Raw genomic sequence first — 26,799 nt, 5'->3', positions numbered from 1 at the left:
ATGTTATAGCAGAAAATAGGGACAACCAATCAGAAGAAGGGGCGGGGCTCATTTTCACCAATTATGTTCAAGGACTCAATACAGAATCTGATGACACCACCCACGACTCTTTATGTCAAACCTTTCAAAAGTTAAGAGAATAGTATTCTAGGGGGCGCTGTTGAGCCGTTAGGCCACGCCCATTAATGCAAACCATGAAATATCAAATATCAAACATCAAATATGGACCAATCAGATGAAGGGTGGGCGCGCTTTTTGGCCTCTAGCGTCGCCACGGTAACGCTTTTGAAAGAGAAAAGTAATACGTGTTGTCACAGGACAGAGACGCACGTTTTGATGCATAACACTCCTGGGTGCACGTTACGGTTCGGGCTGAATTAACTGCCGAAGGAATGGCATAAAGTTCGCCAAAATGACACGATTCATTCAAAATGGCCGACTTCCTGTTTGGTTTCGGCCATGGCGCCAAGAGACTTTTCTTTAAGTTGTGACATGATACAGGTGTGTAGCGATTTTCGTGCATGTACGTCAAACCGTATTGTGGGGCTTGAGGCACAAAGTTTTCCGGGGGGCGCTGTTGAGCCGTTAGGCCACGCCCATTAATGTAAACCATTAAATATCAAATTTATCACCAGGCCTGACTTGCATGCAAAATTTGGTGACTTTTTGGGGACGTTTAGGGGGAAAAAAGGCCCTTCTTTCGTCAGAAGAAAGAAAGAAAGAAAGAAAGAAAGAAAGAAAGAAAGAAAGAAAGAAAGAAAGAAAGAAAGAAAGAAAGAAAGAATAACAATTCCTACAGATACAATAGGGCCTTTGCACTGTAAGTGCTCGGGCCCTAAATATAAAGAAGGCTTCCCAAAGTGTGATCCATGGTGAAATAGGAAACTGAAGATGCACGCTATATATAGATAGCGTCCTGAGCCTCACCAGGCCGTTTTTGACGCTTTCAGTGCGAATCCAGCATGAGCGCATGAAGCCGGTGAAAGAACTGGACGTGGACCAACTCCTTCACCAACATCGTTCGTAACTTCTCTCAGGGGCCGAGTCCTGCTGCAGCTCTGATCTGGGCCACCAGCGACTCCCCGGTGCCGTCCCCCCTAGTGGTCACGGGGCCCTAAGCAGCCGCTTAGTTCGCTTATGCCTTGCCTCTGCAAACCGCTCACTGTACAGCATGGGTCAATGAATGACCGGGTTCAAGCATGGGGCCATCACAACGCCTCAAACACACATCCTCCTAACAAGGGAGGGGCAGACAGGACTAATCGTCTCTTCTGGAAACGTTCTGAAAGAGACGATGGAAATAATCCTGGAGGGCATAAATACCATTTCTATTTTTAGAAGAATACATATTCCCCTATTTCTTATTGCAATCTGTATAATTATTAAGCTGAAATGAACTGAATACCATCGTCACGACAACCCTTCACTGTTAATGGGAAAATTAGCATTTCTATTATCATTGCAGCTAATGAGGAGAGAGGAACACACATTTCATGTGAGAAGAAGCCATTACAACTTTCAGCCTTTTTTTCAGATTATACAAGAATTAAAATTTAAAAAAACAAAACAACCTTTTCGGGAGATGACTACGGAAGAGTATTGGGGCCAGGCAGGAGAAAAATAAAAATAATATTCTAGAGGAGGAAGATTTTTTTTTCATTATGCACTTTGAGAAAAAAGTCAAAATGTCGAGAAAAAAATCAAAATGTCGGGATTAATGTTGAAGTACAATTTGGAGATAAAAGTTGAAATGTTGAGAAAAAAGTCAAATTTTCATGAATAAAGTTGAAATGTTGAGAAAAAAAGGTGAAATTTCGACTTTATTCTTGAAATTGTATTTCAACATTATTCTCGACATTTTGATTTTTGCACAATAAAAAAAAATCTTCCCCTCTCAAATATTTTCTCCTGCATGGCCCTGATACTCTTCTGTAGTTGCCGGAGTATAAAGATGTATATTGTTATCCTTAATCAGATCCCACCCAGCAGAGGGATCAACCCCAACCATAGATGTAGATATATTGCAGGGCTCTGGGGTTTGCGTGCAAGCGTGGGGGGGGGTTGCTGTGTCAGGCCTCAGCTCTACAATGACTCGGCGTCCTTCACAAATGGTGGCGTGTAAATCCACTAAATCCACAGTACATTTGCATGTTCGTACAAAGCTGCGCAGCCTGCAGAGGCTCAGCCAAACCTCAGGACATGATGCCAGGGTGTAAAGTTGTGCAGAACACCTCCCTCAATCACAAGTCCAGGCAAACGGTGGACGAGTGACTCCCTCTGATCACATGGAGAAAGTATCACTCAGAGCTCACAGAACTTTCCTCTTATGATGCTTTTCCACTAGAACCTACTCAGCCCGACTCAACTCGGTTTGGTTCTTTTCACCAGGGGTCTAACGTGCTGAGTAGATACTTTTCTGTAACTATTCTGCCGAGGTTCTAGGCTGCTGAGTCGGCTGTATCTGACATCATCACACTACAGGCCACCGATTGGTCGGGGGGTTGGAGTCAGACGTCTGAGTCAGGAGGAGGAAATCAGAGAAAGAGACTCTGACGGATTCTTGTTCATTTTATTCAACCAGCAACGGCAGCAAAAGTCTGTTTCATGATCCAACTCTGAGGGTCAGATGTTCATAAACCTGGTGCTGAGGAGAGAATTAAAAAGGGATCTAGACGGAGATAAGGAACAACCAGATCTACCAGGAGCTCTGTCTCTTCATAGCTGCTCACGGCTCCAGCTGACTTTTCAGCAGCACAGAGACAAACTAACAAAAAAAAAGCGTTGCTGCTTGAATCTTCTCTCACTCTCATTTTTTAACTTGATATCAAACACAAGCCACAGATCCAGCAGCACATCTATCATCTCCTCCAGGTTCTACATCTTTAGTGTTGTTGTCTTCTTCCTTTAGATCACACAATAAATATGATATTCAATGTGAAGATGTATTTTTTTCTCCTCCCCCCCCCTATCCCAGTGTTACCCTTTGGAAAACAGGCGCACAATTCCATCGTGCGCCGCCGGTGTATCCGAAGTCAATAACAGTTTTCTAAACTGACTCAATAAAGCTGATTCTGATTCTAAAAAAATGTCACACACTGCAAAAACTCAAAATCTTACCAGGAATATTTGTCTTATTTCTAGTTAAAATGTCTAATTTTTTGTCAAAAAAATCTCATTACAATTAAAACAAGAGTCATTACCAGAAAAATAACTTGTTATTTGACAATTTTCAGCTATTTCAAGTAAATTTTCACTTGAAATAAGTAGAAAAATCTGCCAGTGGAACAAGATTTATCTTCTCATTACAAACAAAAAAATCTTGTTCTTATTTTAAGTGAAAATCTAAGTAAAAATGAGACATTTTAACTAGAAATAAGACAAATATTCTTGTTAGGATTTGGAGTTTTTGCAGTGCAGCAGCTTCTCTCCAACCTCCTACTTCTGCTGCAGGTGCTGAAATGTTATGGAAAAGAAACCAGGCCGAATTGAGTCGAGCAGAGCTGAATAGGTACTAGTGTAAAAGCTCCATAAGTAGGGAAACAACATCAGTCTGAACGGCAGCTTCTGTCCTCTTACATAACCAAGCTTTATAGGATTAAGTTGCCCGTTCAGCCAGTGATGCTCTGATAGAGCAGCTCATCAGCCCGAGTCTGTCGGAGTAAGATAATCCGATTATCTAGAAAACAAAGGAATGAGTTTCCTGGGAGCGAGCTGCCGGGCAGAACCGTGGAGGAAAAGGTCACGTGACGGACGGGAAGGAACAGTCTGTCACGTGACCACTCCTCACTTGACAGTTCCAGCTCAGCTGTTGTGTGGGTTTGATGAGCAGGTGATCCAGGCCGACCCGTGACCGCGGAACAACGCCCGTCTGTTTCACTGCCGGGCCGGCCGCCTGCTCACCTCTCACTGACACCAGCCAGCTCTATATTTATATTTCACTGAGCATCACTGCTCCCAGCCAGCATGGACAGATCTGTCTGTGATCTCAGCAGTCAGAGAACTGCAGACACCAGAGGGGACGAGTCTGGGAGGGAACACTGCTGTCTGCCTCCGTTAACCTGCAGAACCTCACTCTTAACTATGCAAACACCTCAAGGTTTGCTGAGTACTTTAGGTTTAAAAAGCAACCTCTCAGTTATTATGCATGAGCATCTATGTGCATTTACATGGAGCCCCGTGGTACTCAGCATTTTAAAACTTTGCCCTCCCACTCATTAATAGAGATGCACCAATCGATCGGCAACTGATCGGTATCGGCCGATAACGCCCCTATCGGTTTTGATCGGAGATCGGAAAGTAATAGTCCAAAGCAGCCAATCAGTTAATAATCAGATAATCGGATAATCGGATAATCAGATAATCAGATAATCAGATAATCAGTTTGTTTACAACAACAAACTACTTACTGTTCCTACATCTCAGACCCAGGTCTGCTAAACGGGCGTGACCGTCTCTAAAAAACATCAACACTGAAAATGGCGTCGCTGGTACGGGAGTTTTACAATGTCCGAATAGGACAACACATTTGCAGTTTGCAAGGTCCAAAGGAAACACCCTGAGGAGGAATGTTACAAAAGAATTTCAACACAACAACCTGATAGGACATTTGAAAGTTTCTCACACGAAGGAGTATATTGAGCTTTCAAACTTGGCTGCCGCTAAGGCAGAGAAAGAACAGGAGGTGCAGCAATGCTGCTAACTCAGCTGTAACAGAGACATATAAATGACAGCAAGAAAAATAAAGAAATCGTAAGTTAATGAATTCATACGTCTTGATCATCAGCCGTTTGTCATTGTAGAAAACATTGGGTTTAAATGTCGTTAGCTGTGCGGATCCGCAGTACGCGCTGCTGCGTCGTTAATATTTCACTGATGAAATCCTGTCTGAGTTATAGAAAACTATATACAGTCCAAACCCTCATGCAGGATGACAGTCGTGTCAGTCGCTTCACGAGGGACATTTGGAGTTCTAGTATGAAGAGTTTTGCTTCACTCACAAGAGTTTCCTCACACACGGCGGATGCTACCACTAAAGCTTTCACAAAGCTTAATAATTCATAATACATTTTTATTTTAAGATTTACAGTAATTCCTCTTTCCTCAGGAAAACTAAGTTTTATAGTTTACAACTTGTATCAACTTTTAGAGAGTGACATGTTTGCTGTTGTCTGTGTTGTTGCACATGTTGTACATAATTATTACTACAGGAAAGCTTAAACTACTAAGTTACACTTACTCTTTGTAACTGAGTCTAAATCGTCTCTAAGAGTCTCTAATGTGAAATATTGCACTTTGCCTCAGCCTGCAATAAAACAGACAATTCATGATACTTTCTCATCTCCTAATTTTTATACCTAATAATACAATGTCAGTGTCGTGTACATGAGACAACAATATTGAAGAATTGATGTATTTCACGCTGTGATCGGTGATTGGAAATACCGGGATCTGCAGATACGGCTTTTTGGTTATCGGTGATCGGTGATCGGCCCTCAAAATCCTGATCGGTGCATCTCTACTCATTAATAACATCTACACAGCAACGCCACGCTGGCCGGTGCAGTGATAGCTCATCACATGCTGTGAGCTGCCCTGGTTTCTCTCCGTGTTCGTTACAGTTCTCAGATATAGCCTAATCCATGGTGGCATGTCGGTTTAGAAGAATCTTTTTGCCCAGAAGAAAAAAGAGAGACAACAACAACCCATAACTATGTTCTTCTCTGGAAAAAACACTCCTGACTGCGGCTTTAGGAGAAAAAGACGCTACAGAGTCAGGAGGCAGCACCAGAAGAGCAGGAAATACACGCCAGTCACAATTTGGCCTACTGTACTTATTGTATTTTTTTCATAATCATTTTTAATTTTCTCCCATTCAAATCCAATTATTCGGGTCGCGGTGGGGCGGGGCTGATCTCCGCAATTGGATTATTTTACAATTATTATAAATATTATATTGGAATTGGAATATTTATATAATAATTGTAAAAATAATTAAAATAATAAAGGTTGCTACTTCGCGGATTTCACTTATCACGGGTTCTTTTTGGAACGTAACCCGCACCAAAAACCAGGGATTACTGTACAATCGGTTCCAAGTCTACGTTGCTCTTTAATTCATTCTTCTGCAAATGGGCTTTTAGATTGATTTTAATGAGGTTGCTGCTGTGGGCGGGACATTGCTGGACACAGTGCAGTGACGGCAGGCAGAGACGCGGCTGCATCAACCCCAAAATAATGCTGTTTTAAATTGTACAAACACAATATTGGTATCGTTGGAAAGGGAAAAATGTCCTCTTAATTTTGGGGGGGCTGAGATCAAATTATGGGGGGCTTCAGCCCGTTTTTTTATTTGTAGTGAGAACATAATCCACAGCAACCGACACAAATCCATTCATGTGTATGTGTCCGCGGCGCAAGGACCACATTGATTGTGCTGCAGCTGCCCTCATCGCCGCTTGTTGCTTTTCCGGTTTTGTTTTGAAGAATCATGCAACTCTTCCTTCTTTTTGAAAAAAGACATCAAATTCAGCTGTCTTTTTGACATGTTTGCGTTGCTCGCTGCTGGCTCCCCAGATCCAGCAAATTTCCAGTTTTTTTGGTCGGGGGCGTGGTTTGCTGGCCCATCTTTTCATTGCATCAACAAATCTTCGACTCTTTCAAATGACGTTAAATCTCTATAAACAACATGAAATGCTTGGGATTTGTTCTGTAAATGAATTTATGCATATTATTATTTTTTATACATTAAAAAAAAACGTTTTTATATTATTATTGTTTTATATATATACGAGAGGTGCCGGATCTGCCCAAATAAGTCCCGGAACGCAGGGAGGCCAAAATCGAGAGGTGCCGGATCTTGTTCCGGCAGGATCCGGCACAAATAACGCACAAACCCCTGCCTATAAGGAATCATGGGAAAGAAAAGCATCCTCACGTACCTCGCCTAAGAAGGGCTGTTTCATCATAACGCCGGAAAAGCTCAATAAGTGTAATGGTTCCATCCCTGAGGAGAAGGGACGTTCTTCCATTGTATCTGGAAATGCAATAAAGTTCAACTATTCTGTTGGGAGATTAAACAAGCTTTAGAGACTATACTAGGTATAACATTTGTTCTTGACCCTAAAATGTTTATCCTAGGTTTATATCCTATATGTCTAGTAAAATAATAAATAGCTTGCAAAAAGAGTCAGAGCACTCTCATGGAAGAGAACCAGTAAACCAAAATTCATCAACCGGATTAAGGAAATGTCTACAACTTTACCTGTGGAAAACATTACTTACATTATAAAGGGGGAATTATCATTATTTCAAAACATTTGTGGTCCTTTCATGGAATATATGTTGAGTGTGGATTTAAGTGGTCTGGTGTGGGGCGGATGATCCTCTGCTGTTCTAAAATAATTTCCTTTCTTTTGATACTTGATTTCTTTATTCTGTGTGAATTGTACATTCGAGTTTGTATTTCTGAACTTTGCACAACGGTGAAATAATTTGGGCTAACCCTTGAAAAATAGAGAAACCTTTGTTGTTTTGATTGTTGTAACTTTCTTTCTTTTTTCTTTTTCCTTTTCTCATATAAAACTAAACTGAGTGTTGCTTTATGATATCTCATAAATACCTGACTTGTAAGGAAATATGATTGGAATGCTGGACGATAATTCAGCTGCCCTTGATGTTTCCTTTTATGTAAGAGCTCTTATTTTTGTGTATCATTGGAAGGATTTTGAAAAACCAAACAAAGATCATGTTGAAAAAAAAGAAAGGAAGGCTGTTTAATCTCTGACTGTCACATTGGGACTGTGGCTCCATCTAGTGAGGAGAAATGTCCTCAGCTGCACCAGTTTGATGGCGTACATGGAAAGACACAGGAGGCCACACCTCCATGATAACAGTAATCTAACTGAGGACAAAGAAGCAGACGAGGACAGGTGGAGTAGAGGTTCCAGTCCTGCTAGTGTGTCCTGAGTCTGGGATGTCCATCTCAGCCCGAGCACAATGGTTTTACCACTCAGTTTGGTTCTTTTCCACTAGGGGTCTAACGTGCCGAGTAGATACTTTTCTGTAACTATTCTGCTGAGGTTCTAAGCTGCTAAATCGGCTGTATCTGACATCATCACACTACAGACCACCGATTGGTCGGGGGGTTGGAGTCAGAATATGTGGTATATACATATATATATATATATATATATATATATATATATATATATATATATATATATATATATATATATATATATATATATATATATATATATATATATATATGTATATATATATATATATATATATATATATATATATATATATATATATATACACATATATATATATATATATATATATATATATATATATATATATATATATATATATATATATATATATATATATATATATATATACACATGTATAATGTGTGGTATAAATAATAATAATAAGGATCATTGTGTTAAGTTATGATATTATATAGTGTTGTACTATACTGCACTTAATCACGTTGTTAATCGTTCTATGTCGAATTGTCGTTTTTTTTTGGTTTTTGACCACGTATTCTGACTGCCACAGATGCAAAAAGAATTTACGAAAGGACAATTAATTGAAACTAAGTAACTAAAGATGAAGTCAGGGAACCGTAGCGGTGGAAAAACAAGTGGACCAGCTGTCTCCGGACATTCCCAACTAACACCAGTCATCCCAAAGCAATCACAGCTAGTTATGAACCGCCAGACCCGGTGTGTGTGTGTGTGTGTGTGTGTGTGTGTGTGTGTGTGTGTGTGTGTGTGTGTGTGTGTGTGTGTGTGTGTGTGTGTTACCTCCACAGCCACCGTCCACAGTATGAGCTGCGTGTCAGACTCAGGGAAGTACGCCTTCACTTGTGGGGACAGGCCGATCAGAGCACAGTTGGTAACCACGGCGATCACGCTCATTGCCTCGAAGGCCAGCTGTAGACAACACACAGGACAGGGAACTGTTAGCAGGAACAAGGGAGGGACGCTCGTCCTCTCTGACCACATCACAAGTCCCAGCATTAATGACGGCACAAGCAGTTTTCAGAAAGATGTGAGTTATAATCTGATCAGGATGATGCTGATTGTTGTAAACACACAGATAATTAGGATTAGGCCTGTTTTGAAAAAAATGGATTTTCCGATTCTAAATCAATTCTCCCCCTCCTTGAACCGCCACCTTACTGTGGTGGAGGGGTTTGTGTGCCCGAGTGATCCTAGGAGCTATGTTGTCGGGGGCACTTTCGCCCCTGGTAGGGTCTCCCATGGCAAACAGGTCCTGGGTGACGGGCCAGACTAAGAGCGGTTCACAAAGCCTGTCATGAAGAGGAGACATCAGAGGACCGCTACGTCGCCCGGATCGGTGTCACCGGGGCCCCGCCCTGGAGCCAGGCCTGGGGTTGGGGCTCGCTGGCGAGCGCCTGGTGGCCAGGTCTTTGCTCGTGGGACCCGGCCGGGCTCAGCCCGAAACGGCGACGCGGGTCCGCCGTCCCGTAGGCCCACCACCCGCAGGAAGGTCCATGAAAGGCCGGTGCAATGTGGATTGGGTGGCAGTCGTGGCGGGGTGCCTCGACGACCCAATCCCTGGACTAAAACCCTCACAGTGGGGACATGGAATGTCACCTCGCTGGGGGGAAAGGAGCCGGAGCTTGTGCGTGAGGTTGAGAGATACCGGCTAGAGATAGTCGGGCTCACCTCCACACATAGCTTGGGCTCTGGAACCCAGCTCCTTGAAGGGGGCTGGACCCTCCACTACTCTGGAGTTGCCCAGGGTGAGAGGCGGCGGGCTGGTGTGGGCTTGGTTATAGCCCCCCAGCTCAGTCGCCATGTGTTGGAGTTCACCCCGGTGAACGAGAGAGTCGTTTCCCTGCGCCTTCGGGTCGGGAAAAGGTCTCTCACTGTTGTTTGTGCCTACGGGCCGAACAGCAGTGCGGAGTACCCGGCCTTCTTGGAGTCCCTGGGAGGAGTACTTGATAGTGCTCCAACTGGGGACTCCATTGTTCTACTGGGGGACTTCAACGCTCACGTGGGCAATGACAGTGATACCTGGAGAGGCGTGATTGGGAGGAACGGCCTCCCCGATCTGAACCCGAGCGGTGTTTTGTTGTTGGACTTCTGTGCTAGTCACAGTTTGTCCATCACGAACACCATGTTCAGGCATAAGGGTGTCTATCAGTGCACGTGGCACCAGGACACCCTAGGCCGGAAGTCAATGATCGACTTTGTTGTCGTTTCATCTGACCTTCGGCCGCATGTCTTGGACACTCGGGTGAAGAGAGGGGCTGAGCTGTCAACTGATCACCACCTGGTGGTGAGTTGGATGCGCTGGCGGAGGAGGAGGTTGGACAGACCGGGCAGACCCAAACTGATTGTGAGGGTCTGTTGGAAACGTCTGGCTGAGCCCTCTGTCAGGGACATCTTCAACTCCCACCTCCGAGAGAGCTTCTCTCAGATCCCGGGGGAGGCGGGGGACATTGTCGGACGGTGGAAGGAATACTTCGAGGATCTGCTCAACCCGACTGACATGCCTTCCACTGAGGAAGCAGAGAGTGGGGACTCTGGGGCGTGCTCATCCATCACCCAAGCCGAGGTCACTGAGGTAGTTCGTAAGCTCCTCGGTGGCAGGGCACCGGGGGTGGATGAGATTCGCCCTGAGTACCTCAAGTCTCTGGATGTCGTAGGGCTGTCTTGGTTGACACGCCACTGCGACATCGCATGGAGGAAGGGGACAGTACCGCTGGAGTGGCAAACCGGGGTGGTGGTCCCTCTGTTTAAAAAGGGGGACCGGAGAGTGTGTTCCAACTACAGGGGGATCCCACTTCTCAGCCTCCCCGGGAAAGTCTGCTCCAGGGTACTGGAGAGGAGATTACGGCCGATAGTTGAACCTCGGATTCAGGAGGAACAATGCGGTTTTCGTCCCGGTCGTGGAACACTGGACCAGCTCTATACCCTCCGCAGGGTGCTCGAGGGTTCATGGGAATTTGCCCAACCAGTCTACATTGGCTTTGTGGATCTGGAGAAGGCATTTGACCGTGTCCCTCGTGCCATTCTGTGGGGGGTCAGTGAGTATGGAGTCCGGGGCCCTCTATTAAGGGCTGTCCGGTCTCTGTATGAACGGAGTAGGAGTCTGGTTCACATTGCTGGCAGTAAGTCAGACTTGTTCCCGGTGCATGTTGGACTCCGGCAGGGCTGCCCTTTGTCACCGGTCCTGTTCATAATTTTTATGGACAGGATTTCTAGGCGCAGCCAGGGGCCGGAGGGGATCCGGTTTCGGAACCTCAGGATTTCATCTCTGCTTTTTGCAGATGATGTTGTCCTGTTGGCTTCATCAGACCGGGACCTTCAGCATGCGCTGGGGCGGTTTGCGGCCGAGTGCGACACGGCAGGGATGAGAATCAGCACCTCCAAGACCGAGGCCATGGTTCTCCATCGGAAAAGGGTGGCGTGCCTTCTCCGGGCGGGTGGGGAAGTCCTGCCCCAGGTGGAGGAGTTCAAGTATCTCGGGATCTTGTTCACGAGTGAGGGAACGATGGAGCGGGAGATTGACAGACGGATCGGTGCAGCGTCCGCAGTTATGCGGTCGATGTGCCGAGATGAGTTTCCTCCGCAGGGTGGCTGGACGCTCCCTTAGAAATGAGTTTCCTCCGCAGGGTGGCTGGACGCTCCCTTAGAGAGAGGGTGAGGAGTTCGGTCACCCGGGAGGAGCTCGGAGTCGAACCGCTGCTCCTTCACATTGAGAGGAGTCAGCTGAGGTGGATTGGGCATCTGTACCGGATGCCTCCTGGACGCCTCCCTAGGGAGGTGTTCCAGGCATGTCCCTCCTCCCTAGGGAGGTGTTTCAGGCATGTCCCTCCTCCCTAGGGAGGAGTTCCAGGCATGTCCCTCCTCCCTAGGGAGGAGTTCCAGGCATGTCCCTCCTCCCTAGGGAGGTGTTCCAGGCATGTCCCTCCTCCCTAGGGAGGTGTTCCAGGCATGTCCCTCCTCCCTAGGGAGGTGTTCCAGGCATGTCCCTCCTCCCTAGGCAGGTGTTCCAGGCATGTCCCTCCTCCCTAGGGAGGTGTTCCAGGCATGTCCCTCCTCCCTAGGGAGGTGTTCCAGGCATGTCCATCCTCCCTAGGGAGGTGTTCCAGGCATGTCCCACCGGGAGGAGACCCCGGGGAAGACCCAGGACACGCTGGAGAGACTATGTCTCTCGGCTGGCCTGGGAACGCCTCGGACTCCCCCCGGAGGAGCTGGAGGAAGTGTCTGGGGTGAGGGAAGTCTGGGCATCCCTGCTGAGGCTGCTGCCCCAGCGACCCGGGAACGGATAAAGCGGCGGACGATGGATGGATGGATGGATGGATGGATAAATCAATTCTCATATTAATTCCTAAAAATCGATTCGTATGTCTAAAGATAGATTTTTTTTAATCATTACAACTTTTTGGAATTTTTTCATTTGTGCCCAAAAAAGGAATGTTTTGTTGGACACGAGAATAACTAGTGTCATGTTTTTGCCTTTAAATGTGTTTAAAGGTATAAAAACATTTGCATTTGCAAAAAATGCTAAAAACCAAATTCTCAAAAAAACGAAATAGACCAAAAATGGAAAAAATTTAAACGGAATGTGGGAAAGAATAAAACCGATTTCATGCGTCTCTGTTTCCTCCCTGGATCTGTTTGATAATTCTGACCCACGATGTTTCTGAAAGCAGTTCTATCAGCATTCTGGGAGCTGATTGGTCCTTACAGTCATCATTAGCTGCAATACTTGCTGTTGAATCTCAATATAATACTAGTATTAATATGTTGCATAATTACAGTCATATAATTCATGCAACAGCTGAAAAAACAGTTTTAATAACACTAACCCAAATCAATATCGGAATCAAATCGAATCGAATCAAATCTTGTCATCCGTGCATGGCTAAACTGAGCAAGCATGGGCGTGTCCCACCTGCCACACCCCGATGTTTGCAGCGGGGTCGGAGAAGGGCCGCTTGAACACGTGGCACATCTTGAAGGCGTCGGAGTAGAGCTCGGTGATGTTGTTCAGCACCACCAGCACCGCCGCCAGAGGATACACGCAGGAGAACAGGCTGACGTAGCCGAACAGCAGGAACAGCTCCAGGTAGTCGTCAAACGTGCCCTGAGAGACGACCGGGGGAGAAAGGTGAGTTTATTTTTACAGCACAATTCAACACAAGGTAATTCAAATTGCTTTACATCAACATTAAAAGCAGCAAGACACAATTAAACAGTAAATAACAAATAAAATGAAATGAAATGATAAGAAAAGAGGTAAAATAATAAAAGGTACAAGTTGTTAAAAAGTAAGGACAGTACAGCAGGTAAGTATTTAATTTAGGAGTACGCTTCAGTAAACAGTTTTTATCCTGATTTAAAGGAGCTGTCAGTTGGAGCAGACCTCAGGTCTACAGGAAGTTTGTTCCACCGGTGAGGAGCAGAATAACTGACACTCAGCCGTCATAACAAACTGTGACTACGTTTACATGCAGTCAATAACCCTTTTATAATCGGAATATTAACAATAAACATGTAAACACCAATAACCCCTTTGAATAACCGGAATTTGCTCATATTCTGGTTTTTAAAAACCCGAATATGACCCCTGGGTTACTCCTTTTCTAACTGAATATTGGGTCATGTAAACGGCTAACGGAATTTCCCCATCAAACGGAACATGAATTTGTTTTATGCGCATGTTCTTTTCCACAAGGAATCTTGGTCTTTTGAGTGCAGGAAGCGACATACGGAGATTCTCCCACCAGTCGGCGTCGGTGAACTCCATCATTTCTACCCGTTCCCACCAGTCCAAAGTGTCGGGGGGTCTCTGGTGGAAACGGGGAACATGGATATGGATGGCACAGCTCCGGCTCCATTTGCCATTTATTCACGTTCTAGCCTTCCATTAATGAAGAAGGAGACGGGGAACAGTGTTAGTCCTGGTGGAACAGTACCAGAACCAAAGCACAAAAGAAGAAGACTTCTACTGGGCTGTTCATTATCCACCGTGCTGCTGTTATTGTTGTTGTTGTTTTGAATTTGGATACAGGAAGAAGAAGCAGAAATGATGGGAATTGCGTCATGACGTTCTCCGTGCGTCGCTGGTTTGATCCAGATATCCCAAATGATTAACTACCATGTAAACAGGGATAACCCTGTTTACTCACGCATGGAAACAGATTATTCCCAATGTTTCAGTAACCGGAATATTGACCTTAACCCGGATTTTGACTGCATGTAAACGTAGTCAGTGTGTGTGAGATCGTTGATCTTCTGTCCGCTCCTTTCTACCCACCAGGTATGTGCTCATGTCGGCCTCCAGGCAGACCTGCTCCTTCAGGAGCAGCTCCCTGCCCTCCGTGCTCCTCCTCTTCTGGGCTCTGCGGATCATCTTCTTGTTGCGTCTCCTCTGCAGCCAGTACGGCAGGAAGGCTTCCATGCACTGGTTCAGGATCTGGCTGGTGATCAGCAGCGTGGCCAGACTCTGCACACACGGAGGACAGGGAGGAAGAGGTGAGGGGGAGAGGAGGACATGGGGGACCAGTACTCTGGTTGTAAAAAAATATCAGGGGGGATGGTGGATTTGATCATATGGGGACAGATCATTTGTGCTGATTACAAATAATATAATATATTACAAATAATAGCAGTGACCAAAACAGCTGCAGAAATACTGCAGGAATGACATAGCAGCAGTTAAATGCAGCCTTCTGTAAGCTTTAAATATCCACTGGGCTTACATCAAATACATCAAAACACAACAATAAAAAACACTTTTCTGAACTTATCAATATGACTCTGTCCTTCACAGGATAAGTAACATGGATCACTGCAAAAACTCACAATCTTAACAAGAATATTTGTCTTATTTCTAGTTAAAATGTCTCATTTTAGTAAAAAAAAATCTCATTACACTTAAAACAAGACTCTTCACTGGAAAAAACAACAATTTTCACCTGTTTCAAGTAGATTTTCACTTGAAATAAGTAGAAAAATCTGCCAGTGGAACAAGATTTTTTTTGCTTGTAATAAGAAGATAAATCTTGTCCCACTGGCAGATTTAGACTTATTTCAAGTGAAAATTGACATGAAACAGGTGAAAATGGTCAAATAAGTTATTTTTCTGGTGTTATTTTTCTGGTGATGACTCTAAATAGAAATAGCAGTAAAACCACATTCATTGATGAAATGACATAAGGGATGGAAAGGGGGGATGGCAGTTTTACAGGGGGGGATGATTTGGACCGTTTTTATTTCAGGGGGGCATGCCATCCCCCCTCATCCCCCCTCAACTCCAGTACTGCGGGGGACAGAGGGACGGAGGGACGGAGGGACGGAGGGACGGAGGGACGGAGGGACGGAGAGACGGAGGGACAGAGGGACGGAGACGGGCGGCCCACCTGTCGGAGCAGCACCATGTCCTGCATGGCGAAGGCGATGTAGAACAGCGAGGCGAAGCAGTTGAAGAAGTTGAACTAGAAGGAGAGAAGAGCAGCTGTGAAGCTGTAACTCCGTCAACGACACGAGAAGCTGCCGCCGGCGCCGGCGAGTCACTCACCACCAGCACTTTGAGAACCAGGTGGTTCTGGTACGACGACTCCAGCCGGTGGTTTTCTACACACATAGGGAGGACAGGGACAACATGAATGCTCACCCTCCCCGTGAACGACTACTAGGAGCTACTAGGCCTGGTGAAAAAATTGATTTTTTACGATTCTAAATCGATTCTCACATTAATTCCTAAAAATCGTTTCGTATGTCTAAAGATTGATTTTTTTTCATCATTACAACTTTTGGTATTTTTTTGTTTATACCCAAAAAAGGAATGTTTTGTTGGACACGAGAATAACTGGTGTCATGTTGTTGCCTTTAAATATGTATAAAGGTATGAAAACATTAAAGTTTTCAGTTATTATAATTGCATAAATTGTCTATATTTCATTACTTTATATACTGTTTTGGGGTTATATTTGCATAAAATGCTAAAAATCAAATTCTCAAAAATTTAAAACCGAAAAGGACGAAGAAATAAATACGGAATATGGGAAAAAATAACACCAATTTCATACGTCTCTGTTTGCTGCCCTGGATCTGTTTGGTAATTCTGCTCCACAATGTTTCTGAAACAGTTACACTGCAAAAACTCAAAATCTTACCATGAATATTTGGCTTATTTCTAGTTAAAATGTCCCATTTTTAGTCAAACAAATCTCATTACACTTAAAACAAGTGTCATTACCAGAAAAACAACAATTTTCACCTGTTTCAAGTAGATTTTCACTTAAAATAAGTAGAAAAATCTGCCAGTGGAACAAGATTTTTTTTGCTTGTAATAAGAAGATAAATCTTGTTCCACTGGCAGATTTTTTCTACTTATTTCAAGTGAAAATTTACTTGAAACAGGTGAAAATTGTCAAATAACAAGTTATTTTTCTGGTAATGACTCTTGTTTTAAGTGTAACGAGATTTTCTGACTAAAAATGAGAAATTTTAACAAGAAATAAGACAAATATTCTTGGTAAGATTTTGAGTTTTTGCAGTGTATATCAGCATTCTGGGAGCTGATTGGTCCTTACAGCATCATTAGCTGCCAATACTTGCTGTTGAATCTCAATATAATACTAGTATTCATACGTTGCAGAACTACAGTCATATCATTCATGCAACAGCTCAAAAAACTGTTTTAATAACACTAACCTAAATCAATATCGGAATCGAATCGAACCAAATCTGAATAATCGATTCTGAATCTTAAGAATCAGATTCAAATGGATCCCCAGCCCTGGTACTGTTATATGGAAACAACTGCTTTTTCAAATAAGCAGAACATTTCAAAAGAAACCTGCGTCCTCACCCCAGCCGGTGAGGAACTCTGCAGCGTATCTGTAGATGAGGTTCATGACCTCGATGACGACGGCGTAGATGATGCTGGGGACGAACAGCAGCACTCCGGTCCAGAAGCCGGGATCGGCGTCGTGGACTGAGAGAGCCCAGCCCTCCATCTGGAAGTAGATCATCATGACGTACAGGGACAGGTAGAGGCAGAGCAGCACGAAGGGCAGGGACACCAGGTAGATGCGCAGCAGGCGCCGGGCGTTGGGGTAGGTGGGCTCCTCGCGGCCCGTCACCGGGTTGAAGCCCAGCACGCCGTGGAACCCGGACCGCGGCTCCTCGAAGGCTTTCTTCCTGCTCAGAGTGCCCCACTTGTAGGCCAGAGACGCACTCCAGCGCTTCCACAGCTGCATAAGAAGACATGAGGTTAATCCGTGGAAAACAATATAGTCATCCTTCAAATCTGTTATGTCGTATGTCGACCTGCGGAGTGAAACTGTGGAACAGCCTGAACATGGAGCTAAAACAAAGTCAAAACATATCACCATTTAAAAAAAAGATACAAAGAAACATTCTATTCAAAATACAGATCCGAATAAATATGTAGATATATAGATTAAAATTATGTATATAGATATGTTATATGTAGGTATGTATGTATATGTATATATATATATATATATATATATATATATATATATATATATATATATATATATATATATATATATATATATATATATATATACACACACACACATATATATATATTGAGTTATATTATACATACAGTATTTGTGTATCTATATCTCTATTAATATATATTGATTTATAGTTATATGTAGATATGTAGATATATAGATTTATAGTAATTTTTATGTATATAATTGGAGGTAAATGTATGAACCAGTATATATAGCATATCTACTCTTATATAGTTATTCAAGTATATTGTTATACCATTGCTGTCTATCGTTCTCTATTATATTGTAGTATTAGAGTAAAGTAATGATAATGTAGTATTATACATTATAATTACTTCTATTAGTACATACATACATAGTAGCACAACTAAATGATGGGAGTTTGTTTTGTTTTCTTTGATTTGTTTTGATTTTGACTATATTTATATATACATATAATTGAGTATTATATGTATGTATAAATGTTGAGATTCATGTTGAAATAAAATTTCAAGAATAAAGTCGAAATTTCGTGAATAAACTTTTTTGTGGAAAATTGAATAAACATTGGCATAAAGCAGCATATTTGCCCTTTCTCATGTTGTTAACAGTATTAAAAACATAAAAAAATACCTTAAGGTAATTTAGAACTGCAAAAAATGTGTGAATAAATGTGCGATTAATATGCAATTAATCGCGAGTTAACTATGGACAACATGCGATTAATGGTGATTTTAAAAATGAATGGTTTGACAGCCCTAGTTTCTGTACTTGTGAGAGCAGGGTTCCTACCTCCAGGATGACGGTGCACCAGACCACGTTGAACACGGCGAACACCACGTATTTGTCGTAGTCGTCCCAGTCGAACAGGTAGTAGGGCAGGCCGATGAGGGCCATGGGCAGCAGGGCCAGGGTGAAGTACTCCAGGAAGCTGAAGTACAGAGCCTGGCCCTCTCCGTAGTAGTGTCTGATCTCATCTGAGGACAGAAAACCACCCGCAACATCACCGAGAGGCCTGTCCACCGTCCCAGAGAGCTTCCAGTGCCGGAAGAACTCTAAAAACTAAAAAAGTTAGACGCAGAGTCCACGTCTAACTTACAACTATTTTTTTTGCCACCATTTTTTCCCCGTTTTTTTGTCTGCATATATATTAATGGTTAATACCAAGTTTGTAAAAAGCTAAGACGCATATATATATATATATATATATATATATATATATATATATATATATATATATATATATATATATGCATTTTTAATATATAATATATATCATATATATTTATTTTATTAATGTATACCATATTTTCTGGACTATAAACTGCACCTGCATACAAGCAGCATCCACTCTATTTAAAAAAAAAAAAAAGATATGCAAGCCTCAGATATTTATGTTGTTAGATTAGATATTTACTACATGTACAGAAGGATTTTGAACTGTAAATGATGTACATGTTTGTACCTAAATAGATCCTTTCCTAACAGTGTCTTTTAACATGGCAGCAACTTTGCTGATTAAAACGGGACAGAACCAAGAGAAAATAACCGCTATTTATGTATCTATTTATCTGTTTGAAATCTGCTTCTACTTCTATCTGCTAAAGAAGAAGTAGCGTATTCTTCTTTGCATTTATTTTGTCTTAGTTTTGATTCTAATTCCGGTTAGAGCGCCCCGAGGGAATTACCGTATTGGCCCGAATATAAGACAGTGTTTTTTTCATTGAAATAAGACTTAAAAATAAGACAGAGATAACAGAAAATGGAGAAACGTAGCGACAATCTGGAGAAAAGTGGGTGGAAGATCAGCAGGTAAACCGACAGCTGAGGAGAAGTTATGATGCAAACTTCAAGATGATGATTTGAATGAGGCAAAATAACATGCTTTTTCTCTCGAATATATTAGATTTATTTTTTTTCATTACAACTTTTCTCAGAATTCTGAGATAATTATCTCGTTAATTCAGAAAAACAGAGCAATTTTTTTTTCTCAAGTGAATGCAATACGCTTCTGTAAAAATCTGTTAAATATATTGTATTAAATTAAATGAGATTTAAAAAAAATGATTGAATACTTTATTATTATTATCATTATTATTATTATTATTATTTTTTTTTTTTATAGGCCTTCTCTGAAGGCGTAGAAGGCCCTGAAGGTTCCCCACTGCGATAAACATCTGGTTATCCGTCTAAAGCGCTGCAGCCACCGGTGTTTCAGAATCAGAGATAAACCTGGTTCCTAGCCGTGTTCTCAAGCTGGAAAGGGTTCAAATGACAACTATGAGAGAGAGGACGGGGGTAAAGGAGGTAGAGAGATCTAACAAGCGTCTTCACCACCGTCTCTGTCTAGGTCGTGCTCACACGAATGAAGGCTGCGCTAACGTCACATTTACTGGACAGATCAGGAGAAACCATCACATCCTCCACTTACCGAGTGGCTGGAAGGACAACTTGACTCTTTTATACCAAGTAAAAGAAAGTCTCTTCAGTTCTTCACTTTCATGGAGAGGAAAAACTTGGATCAGGATTCCTTTGGATTGTAATCTGCGGACTGCGGAGAAAAAAGAAAAATTACTTCATGCACAATTTTTCTACCGCCGCTGCACGTTGATGCCATTCTGATCTGTTAAATAAAGAAAATCCTGATGAATAAAATAGCTGGGAGGGAATTCATGAAAATCGTGAACTTGGGGACAAGTTTTTGATATTTGGCATCGTGTTAGGTCTGGACATAAGGTTTTCAAAAACCACTGCAAACAAATTGGGACGGCTTTTTTGTGTTTTATTTTAATAAAATCCTATTCTTTCACTGTGACTTAGTTCTGAGGTTCTGTTCATCCTAAGCCTGAATGAAGGCCACTGTTCTCACCCAATCAGATTGATTCTACAGCGATAGTGAGCCCTATATAATCTTTCTATGTGATTTTATTCTAGAGATATGGAGTTCTTTGTGCAAAAAATGACCTTGAAAATTAAATATGACCTTCAACATGACCTTGAAATAGGAAATGTATCTCAGAATTGAATTCCTAGCACCAAAAAAGTAGAGAAAGTGACAATATACAACAATCTAGGACAGCGGTCGGCAACCCGCGGCTCTAGAGCCGAATGCGGCTCTTTAGCGCCGAATGCGGCTCTTTAGCGCCGCCCTAGTGGCCCCTGGAGCTTTTTCAAAAATGTTTGACCTTTTTTTCCTTTTTTTTTCTTCCTCTTTTTTCTTTTTTTTCCCTTTTTTTCTTTTTTCTTCCTTTTTCCTTTCCTTTTTAATCTCGACATTTCATCTTTTTTCTCGAAATTTTGACTTTTTTCTCGAAATGTTGAATTTTTTCTCAACATTTCGACTTTTTCCTCAAGATTGTACTTCAACATTAATCTCGACATTTTGACTTTTTTCTCAGAATTTCGACTTTTTTCTCGACATTTCGACTTTTTTCTCGAAGTGCATAATGAAAAAAAAATCTTCCCCCAGTTATAACTAATATAGATACATGCAGCATGTGTTGTCTTCATTCTAAGGCTTATACAAGACTTTTCATTTTTTGTGGCTCCAGACATATTTGTTTTTTTCTTTTTGGTCCAATATGGCTCTTTCAACATTTTTGGTTACCGACCTCGTATCTAGGACGAAGAGAAGCTGAGATATGACCTTTGGTCTTTTTGGTGGGAGCCAATTTGAATTTTCTGCAAACCAGCCACTAAGGGGCCATTCCCATTTATTTGCGGTGCTTTTTGAAAGCCTTATGTCCATACCTAGAACCATGCCAAATATCAAAAACTTGTCACCAAGTGCACAATCTTTATGATGTTGACATATTCCCTCCCAGCTGAAATGTGCATGAAGGGAACTGTCATCTAGTCAAGGTCATGACCTTCAGACGGCATCCTTGCTGCATCTGTCGCTCACTTCTGTCTGTCTGAACTCACCGCTGAATAAACAGCCGAGAGCTTTCCCACTGCACGACATACATCGTCTGTAGCGCTAATCCCTATTGTCCAACACAAAGTGACTAAATACAAACTCTATCGTTTCATCTGACGTTTACTGAGTGCGTCATTTGTGGAAAATGATTACATTCAGCTTTAACACGACTCATCAGCTCCGGGCTGCTGAGAGGAGGCACGTCTCCTCTGCAAGTTCATCGCTTTCTTATCTCGGCCATGGGAAAATCTCACCGCATTTGCATATTTATTGTTTCCATACTGCAGCCGGGGAGAAGGGGATGGAAAGGACGAGAGTGGAGAGATACGGGCTGAACTCAGTCTGCTCCCCAAGCTTCTTTTCACGCAGTACTATGCTGAAATGGTAGGCACCTTTAGTCTTTCTGTTTTGAGAAAGGTTTAATAACATCCATATTTATTTTCCAGTCTCTTTGAGATGGAAACTGGAGACACAGGCAGGCTCTGCAAACATCTGCATGAGGCACATCCAAACTCTGTCCTAAATACTGAGTTTTGCTCGTATAAGATCCTCTTGTTCTGACCATTCTCTACATGTCGTCTAGAGATCATGCAGGTTTTTGACTAAGCATGTGTTGAGGAATCGATTTTCCGATTCTAAATCGATTCTCATATTAATTCCTAAAAATCGATTCATATGTCTAAAGATCGATTTTTTTTTTTCATCATTACATTACAACTTTTGGTATTTTTTTGTTTATGCCCAAAAAAGGAATGTTTTGTTGGACACGAGAATAACTAGTGCCATGTTTTTTCCTTTAAATATGTTTAAAAGGTATGAAAACATTACAGTTTTCACTTATAATTGCATAAATTGTCTATATTTCATTACTTTATATACTGTCTTGGGGTTACATTTACAAAAAAAAATGCTAAAAACCAAATTCTCAAAAAGGGGAAAAAATAAAAACAATTTTATAGGGCCCTACCTCTGTTTCCTCCCTGGATCTGTTTGATAATTCTGACCCACGATGTTTCTGAAAGCAGTTCTATCAGCATTCTGGGAGCTGATTGGTCCTTAAAGCATCATTAGCTGCAATACTTGCTGTTGAATCTCAATATAATACTAGTATTAATATGTTGCATAACTACAGTCATATAATTCATGCAACAGCTGAAAAAACATTTTTAACACTAACCCAAATCAATATCGGATTGAATCGAATCAAAGAGTGATAATCGATTCTGAATCTTAAGAATCGGAATCCAATCGATTCTTGACATTTGAATCGATCCCCAGCCCTATTTTTGACGATTATTTAGAAAAGGGTCCTCATTTTAGTAACGAGTGTTAATTTTACATGTGACTGTGAACACAGACATCTGGACTCACAGACCAAGTTTGTGTTATCATAGCTTTTCAAGGAAACCCGTACTCATATTCACATTGTTTGATGATGAGAGGACAGAACAAAAGCCCACCCTGTCCATCTTTCTAATTACAATGAGAGAATAAGGACTCTACACAGCTGTAATTCCTATCTTCTGTGTCAATGAAAAAAAAAAGGTTCAATTCCTTTCCTGCCTTTGCAGTAAGTTAAATGTAGTAAACATGAAGGGCACCTTAACGTGAGTGTAAAGCAGCTGTGTGAGACTCACTGATGGATTTCCCAGGGTAGAGCTTTGCTTGGCTGTATCCGGGTACGTGAGTCTCATCTTTGGCTCGTAGTGTGTCTAGTTCATGTTTGATGACGTACTGGCACTCGGCGGTGCTGAGGAAGCTGTCTCCGTCCCCTGGAAGAACACAGAACATCAGGCAAGGGAGGCGGAAATGCCAAAACACAAAATCACGGTGGAGTGACAATAGGGGGAATTTAGCAAGAAATCAGAGTTATCGTTTTACAGACTGCCGAAAAATAAACTTAAGAGAGACAAATGGATCTCTGCAATTCACAGAAACAACTGGATTCCAGGCACCAAAACGTGGATTTGTGGTTCCCATTTTGTATCAGGTAATGTTGGATTTTTGGGTAGCTAACGTTAAACGGTTAAATCATAAAGTTCGGTGTCCTCATCACTTTAATTTCTACAACAAATCCTGCCTTGAAGTCGGACCAAGAGTCAAGACTTTTGTAAGCCTTCAAGCTTTGCTTCATGTATTTCCCCGGCGGAGAAATTAAGTTCATATAAATATCAGGAAACTGGATTTGTGTCCAAATATTAATGTCCATGGACCACTGGTTCTTGATAACTGTACCAAATATTAATGTCCATGAACCACTGGTTCTTGGTGACTGTACCAAATATTAATGTCCATGGACCACTGGTTCTTGGTAACTGTACCAAATATTAATGTCCATGAACCACTGGTTCTTGGTGACTGTACCAAATATTAATGTCCATGGACCACTGGTTCTTGGTAACTGTACCAAATATTAATGTCCATGGACCACTGGTTCTTGGTAACTGTACCAAATATTAATGTCCATGGACCACTGGTTCATGGTAACTGTACCAAATATTAATGTCCATGGACCACTGGTTCTTGGTAACTGTACCAAATATTAATGTCCATGGACCACTGGTTCTTGGTAACTGTACCAAATATTAATGTCCATGGACCACTGGTTCTTGGGGTAACTGTACCAAATATTAATGTCCATGGACCACTGGTTCTTGGTAACTGTACCAAATATTAATGTCCATGGACCACTGGTTCTTGGTAACTGTACCAAATATTAATGTCCATGGACCACTGGTTCTTGGTGACTGTACCAAATATTAATGTCCATGGACCACTGGTTCTTGGTAACTGTACCAAATATTAATGTCCATGGACCACTGGTTCTTGGTAACTGTACCAAATATTAATGTCCATGGACCACTGGTTCATGGTAACTGTACCAAATATTAATGTCCATGGACCACTGGTTCTTGGTAACTGTACCAAATATTAATGTCCGTGGACCACTGGTTCTTGGTAACTGTACCAAATATTAATGTCCATGGACCACTGGTTCTTGGTAACTGTACCAAATATTAATGTCCATGGACCACTGGTTCTTGGTAACTGTACCAAATATTAATGTCCATGGACCACTGGTTCTTGGGGTAACTGTACGGGTCACTCAGTACGTTTACATGGGAAGTTTAATTCCTCTTTGGTTCAGAATTAAAATGAAATCAGATTTAAAATGAGTAAAAATGACCATGTAAACACCTAATTCCGAATGAAAATGGCCATTCAGAATTAAACTTAATTCCGAAGTAAGTGGCTGGTTTATTCTGATTTTAAATCTGAATAGAATAATTCCAGATCATGTATCCACTCATTCCTCTTTAAATTAATCCCGGTCTTTCTTTCTGCTCGTTCCCTCGCCCGTCTGTCTCCATGACGATTATATTCCTGCTGGGCTGGTTTTCCAAACAAAGTTTCAAGATGCAGCAGCAGTAAACGCTGGTCAAGAGCAGAGAACATTTATTTAATAAATAGAAATCATTAAAAGAACAGATGGAAACAAGAAACATCAAAATGGTGAACTTTTCAAAGTTGTAGTGGCTAAAAATACAAAAGGATGCTAATAATGATCTAATAATGTGGTCCTCCATGTTGTTGCTAATCGAGTAAGTTAGTTTTTCTTCCGGTAGTTTAACTTCCGGTCCCCCCCCTATCCAATCAGAACCTTCCCAACCCCCAGACCTGGAGAGGAATTGGAGAAAGACCATCAAACGTGTTTTCCATGTAAACCTCAATTCAGAATTACTATTTCCATGTAAACTCGAAGGAAAATAGTTTAATTCTGAATTATTTAATTCTGAATAATTAATTTCCGAATTAAAAAACATCATGTAAGCGTGGCCACTGTCAAGTCCGACTGCCTTTAATTTAAGCTGATAATCAGCTGTTATCCCGTCTTCTCCACTAGTTGCAGCTGTTTTTACTGATGTTTTTACCACTCAGTGAGAGTAAGGGGGCTGGTCCAGTAGGGAAGTGACATCAGTGCAGACCCTCTATAGATATTTCCATATCCTCTTTCACGTTTTCATCAGACCATTACAGTGACCGTCACTTACCAGTGACAGTTTGGCTGTCAACAATTAAACGCATAACTGGTAGAAATGAGTTTGATTGTGCAGCTAACTTTGTATTGTTTGACTCTGTAATACCTTTAAAGTCTTTGAACTGGTGTTTGTTGGTGCATGTGAAGGCCCTCATGGATCCATCGCTGTACTCCTTGAAGAGACCCACGTCCTCGGCCCCGGAGAGCAGCCTCTGCCTGGACGCCCCCACCACGAACATGTTGGGGTTGTCCTTCTCCTGCGCTCCAGCCCCAGGACCCAGCTGCTCCACCAGGAGCTCAGCGCCTGAGAGAGAGAGGATAAGACTAACAACTGCGACAGGACGATGAAACAGAACATAACAGAGCATCTCCACACCTCCATTCTGCTGCTTGTCTCTTATCCTGCCCAGCAGCCAGGCCACGGCCTCCTCTTTGGCGTCGGCGGCCAGCTCCAGAGCCACCAGGGGGCTGAACCTGGGGCCGGTACCGTCTGCTGGCAGCCCCTGCAGCATCATCCCAGCCACAGGTACACTGCCCTAGGAAACAGAACAGAGGTCCAGTCATGCTGCAATCACCCATACAGTAATTCCTGGTTTTTTGAGGGGGTTACGTTCCAAGAAGAACCCGTGATACGTGAAATCCTCGAAGTAGCAACCTTTTTTTTTTTTTTTTACAATTATTATACAAGGCTTCAAATTGCAGAGATCAGCCCCACCCCACTGCAACCCGATTTATTGAATTTGAACGGGAGAAAATGAAAAATGATTATGAAAAAAATACAATAAGTACAGTAGGACAAATTGTGACTGGCGTGTATTTCACTGCTCTTCTACAGTGGCCGAGACCCGCCATTGCTGAAAATAAAATAAACGCTGCTGCAAATAAAAGAAATGCTGCGTATAAAAAGAAACGCCGCTGCAAATAAAATAAATGCTTTGCAAATAAAATAAACGCTGCAAATAAAAACAAACCCCGCTGCAAATAAAATAAACGCCACTGCAAACGAACGAGAAAATAAGTGAAAAGGTTAGTGTTCAACGTTGCTACGTGTAATTTTGAATGTGTTAGGCCATGTTCTCACATAAAAACACCAGTGCATCGGCAAAAATAGTCCCCGGTAATTCACTGCCGTTGTGGCTTTTTTATTTGCATCGTTTTTTTATTTTATTTGCAGCGGGGTTTCTTTATATTTGCAGTGTTTCTTTTTGTTTGCAGCGTTTATTTTATTTGCTAAGCGTTAATTTTATTTGCAGCTGCATTTGTTTCTGTTTGAAGCATACTCGGCCACCATACTCTTCTGACTCCTGCTGC

At 42.2% G+C, this 26,799-nt stretch overlaps 1 protein-coding gene across 1 annotated transcript in view; it reads right to left on the bottom strand.

Moving 5' to 3' along the window:
* The window catches only part of LOC133440847 (anoctamin-10-like), a 31,438-nt gene extending 5,418 nt beyond the window's left edge, over nucleotides 1–26,020 (bottom strand). Inside the window, exons 1-11 of the mRNA XM_061718174.1 lie at nucleotides 25,865–26,020; nucleotides 25,595–25,792; nucleotides 23,087–23,221; nucleotides 19,962–20,081; nucleotides 18,323–18,507; nucleotides 16,870–17,254; nucleotides 15,574–15,629; nucleotides 15,416–15,490; nucleotides 14,311–14,499; nucleotides 12,946–13,137; nucleotides 8,817–8,945 (exon numbers count right to left, since the gene is read on the bottom strand). Coding sequence (XP_061574158.1) covers nucleotides 8,817–8,945; nucleotides 12,946–13,137; nucleotides 14,311–14,499; nucleotides 15,416–15,490; nucleotides 15,574–15,629; nucleotides 16,870–17,254; nucleotides 18,323–18,507; nucleotides 19,962–20,081; nucleotides 23,087–23,221; nucleotides 25,595–25,792; nucleotides 25,865–26,003 — 1,803 coding nt within the window. The 5' untranslated portion in view covers nucleotides 26,004–26,020. The remainder of the gene's footprint in view (nucleotides 1–8,816; nucleotides 8,946–12,945; nucleotides 13,138–14,310; nucleotides 14,500–15,415; nucleotides 15,491–15,573; nucleotides 15,630–16,869; nucleotides 17,255–18,322; nucleotides 18,508–19,961; nucleotides 20,082–23,086; nucleotides 23,222–25,594; nucleotides 25,793–25,864) is intronic.
* Between the last annotated feature and the right edge of the window lie 779 nt (nucleotides 26,021–26,799).

This window comes from Cololabis saira, chromosome 3 (genome assembly GCF_033807715.1).
Source record: "Cololabis saira isolate AMF1-May2022 chromosome 3, fColSai1.1, whole genome shotgun sequence".
Taxonomy (NCBI): domain Eukaryota; kingdom Metazoa; phylum Chordata; class Actinopteri; order Beloniformes; family Belonidae; genus Cololabis; species Cololabis saira.
This window is presented reverse-complemented; position numbering and strand designations above follow the sequence as displayed.